The 3438-nt window shown below is 41.4% G+C and overlaps 1 protein-coding gene across 1 annotated transcript; it reads right to left on the bottom strand.

Annotated features, from left to right (window-relative positions):
• Nucleotides 1-429: 429 nt before the first annotated feature.
• LOC115790531 (mRNA decay activator protein ZFP36) lies at nucleotides 430-3177 on the bottom strand. Its single transcript, XM_030744326.1, has 2 exons — nucleotides 3051-3177; nucleotides 430-2555 (listed from the first exon to the last, which is right to left on the bottom strand). Exons 1-2 carry the CDS (start codon nucleotides 3081-3083, stop codon nucleotides 1377-1379), a joined length of 1212 nt encoding a protein of 403 aa, XP_030600186.1. The 5' UTR covers nucleotides 3084-3177; the 3' UTR covers nucleotides 430-1376.
• Nucleotides 3178-3438: the final 261 nt, after the last annotated feature.

The following is a 3438-nucleotide window of genomic DNA, read 5'->3' as shown; positions in this document are numbered from 1 at the left end:
ACACAGAGAAGGTTTCCTTCCAACACAGCTTTTTCACAGCAGTTTAACTGCTAAAAGTAAAAGTAAAAGCAGCAGTGTATTAATAATGGCTGCTTCCATTTAAGGGAAAATCCTGCTGCCTCACTGCCATGACTGACTGAAACCCTTAAGAGAACTGAGTCTAAAGGTGGCAATCTCTGAGAAAGGTTCTGAACTCTACATGTTAAGATTCAGGTTTGATTGAATGTATAATCTTTAAAAATATTAAAGTTATATATGTAATGTAGTGTCAGCACTCTGTAACCCAAGTCCAAAACAACAGCATACAATCATTTCTTTAATGAGAAATTTATTTATTTTTTTCATTTTAAGGCAATCAAAAATATAAGATTCTCTTTTTTTACTCTTTTTCTCACATTGGTATTTCACAGACAATGAATTTTTTTTTTCTATAAATAAAGTACAAAATACAATTTTCTCTAAATGCAAATAAATATCATAATAAATATTTCAGTTTAAGTTAAACAACACAAAGTAACCAATAACCAAAAGGAATACTGCGATGTTCCCTGAAACAGGCTGTCAAACAAACAGGGGGAAATAAACGATAGTGTGCAATTTACAAAGTAGCAAATATTACAGAATGTTTTACAGAATCCAATGTTATTAAGTGTGTCGGGATACATGTATTCAGATCTGAACTCACTGACATACCTTTTTCTACTAGAGCACTTTGATCTTTCAGCATTCTGCAAGTTGTATTTGCTTCCTGGTCTACAAAATGACAGTTACATACATACACTCTCACACGCATATACTGTATACAGGCACACACTTCCACACACAGACAGAGTGAAGTATGAAGCTTTGGTTGAATGCTACTGAGAGATTTGACAGTTTCTCCCTTTAGAATTAGCTGTAAAGTGCATATCACAGACACGTGTCACGTCTCATGGATAAAGGCTACTGAATCAAACGTGCTGTTTTTTGCACAGAGAATAAATAGCCTTTTTTTGCAGGGAAATATTCAAGGCACAGGAATTATTGATTATCACCAAAGCCACTTTGATCTCTACCAACTAGAGAATTCACTGGTAATGTCAAGACCTGCAGAGGAGTTAATTTTTTCATGGAAGATACATACAAAGGTCTTATAAGCTACATATTATGTGTAAGTATAAAAATAGACTGAACATTTGGGTACTAAAATCATCTCAGTATGTGTTGTTTGTCTAAGATGAACTTCACTTTACAAACATAAATTAAGGACTTTAAGTGTTATTGTTGACTTGTTCTGATCAGTTCTGGTGCTGAAGAAAGTCCAGATACACAGAAAAAGTAAAAAAAAAAAAAAAAAGAAAGTCTTATTTATCTTTTGGTATTTCCCTTTGCATCATTTAGTCAGACAGGGATAGGCGTTCAAACACAGTGAGCCTCTTGGTGGCTGGGCCATCAAAGGTTGGAGACTCGGTTCCACTAGAACTGCTGCTGCTGTAGCACTCCTCCAGGGAGTCCTCAGAGGAGAAGCGCTGGAGTCCAGAAGGCTTTGTGAACCCTCCAGGAACTGGAAACAGCATGCTGCTGTCCTGGTGCTGCCCATCCTTCAAGTTGGTGAAGACATTGCTGTTGTTGCTGCTGAAATTATTTCCATGACCACACACACAGCGTGAGGCCTTTTGCTCCAAGATGAGAGGAATGTTATGGATGTCTCCAGCGCTCACATGGGTTTGCTGGCTGCCAAACTGGAATGCTGCTTCCCGCTGTATAGAGTCAAACACTGGGGAGAGAAGTTCAGCGGGAGGTGGAGAAACAGAGGGAGCACGGCTGAACCCTTGGTTAGGATCACTGAAGACAGAGGGAAATGATGGAGGAGAAGAGCTGCGAGAAGAGCCCAGAAACCCAGCAAAGCTGACGCTCTGGCGGAGCTGGTGCCGTGGATTGTGACCACTGATTGTTGTGGTAGTTTGTTGCCGCTGGAATTTGGCAGATGGTAACGGAGCTCCGCTGATTTTCTCCTCATGGATGAAGTGGCAGCGTGAGCCATAGGGGCAGTAGCCAAAGTTGTAGAAGGTTCTGCAGGGCTCTGTCTTGTACTTAGGGTGGCGGTACAGTCCTCTTAGTTCTGCCTCACCATGGGCAAACTGGCACTTGCTGCCGTACTTGCAGCTGCCAGTCTCCTGGAAGCCACGACACAGCTCAGTCTTGTAACGGTTAGAGGACACCGCTGGTGGGATCTGGGCAGGGAGGGTAGATGACGGAGGAAAGCCTGGTGGGGGAGGCACAATAGTAGCAGTTGGGCCGGAGGGAAACAGCTCTGAGTTCTTCAGCTGTCCAAATGAGGAGAGCAGGCTGCTGCTGGATTCGGTCAGACTCATGGAGCGGTCGGGCCGGAAAGGGAGCTGTTTTGGTTTGGAGACAGGGTTCCAGATGTTTGGCCAGAGAGAGCTGCCATTGTCGTCGTTATTAACATGCTCAGTGTTCAAACTAAGGCTCGGAGTGGAAGGGGGGAACAAGGAGGCTGACGGATTCAGCTGACTCTGCCCCGAGGCTTCGTTCAGGGCCAGATTCAACAAGTTCTGTAACAGATGGAGGAAACAGTTATAATCCATATGACTAATTCTAAAACGATATATGTTTAACATTCATAAATTACTGAACATTTTCAAAGTCGTTCCCTATACATTTATTTGAGATGTTTTCATACAAAAATGCCAAAGCAAAGAAGGCAGCCATAAAAACATAATGTCGGTGAATTTAATTTGGATATAAATAAATACGATCGCAGTTGTGGCTTAGATTTTCCATTTTTTTGTTCTAGAAGATTAGACTTCAGCACACAAACAACTCAGTAGCTGCTTGTGTCAAGTCATGTCTTAAGTCTTAAAGTGAGGAAACCCTCTGTGGCAAAAGTCAGTTTAAAAGTTGTTCACATAAAATCATCATTTGACAGAGGAATCAAATGAGCAGAAATAAACAGCAGTTACTTTGTGTGAGGAGTCAGAGCATCTGAGCCACGCCATCTGCCAACTGTACAAAGTTTTTTCCAAAATAAAAATAAAACATCGACTCACCTTTGTCAAGATATCGTCGAGCATTTTGGACATGCTGTATCCTTTTGGCAACAGGATAAAAATTTAGCTCTGATCTCCAGTTGACTGTTGGGTATATGTCCAGTCTTAAAAGTTAACGCTGTCTCTGTCTTTATTTAAAGGAAAGCTCTAAAGCTGGGAGGAGTTTCCAGTCTATGTTCCCGGATGACACTCCCTCTGCCTCAAGTTTCATGGTGAGCTCAGAGATGGGCGGTAGTTAAACAACAAGAAAAAAAAAGAAAGAAAGAGAGAGAGAAGAAAGAAAACTGTATTTTTAGCTAGCTGTGTGAAATGTGTCAGTTTCGTAGGCATGTGAAAGCAAAGTGGCTTATTTGCATTGCTCTCATACCCACTCTGGATCTAGACCTAC

This window comes from Archocentrus centrarchus, chromosome 13 (genome assembly GCF_007364275.1).
Source record: "Archocentrus centrarchus isolate MPI-CPG fArcCen1 chromosome 13, fArcCen1, whole genome shotgun sequence".
Classification (NCBI taxonomy): domain Eukaryota; kingdom Metazoa; phylum Chordata; class Actinopteri; order Cichliformes; family Cichlidae; genus Archocentrus; species Archocentrus centrarchus.
This window is presented reverse-complemented; position numbering and strand designations above follow the sequence as displayed.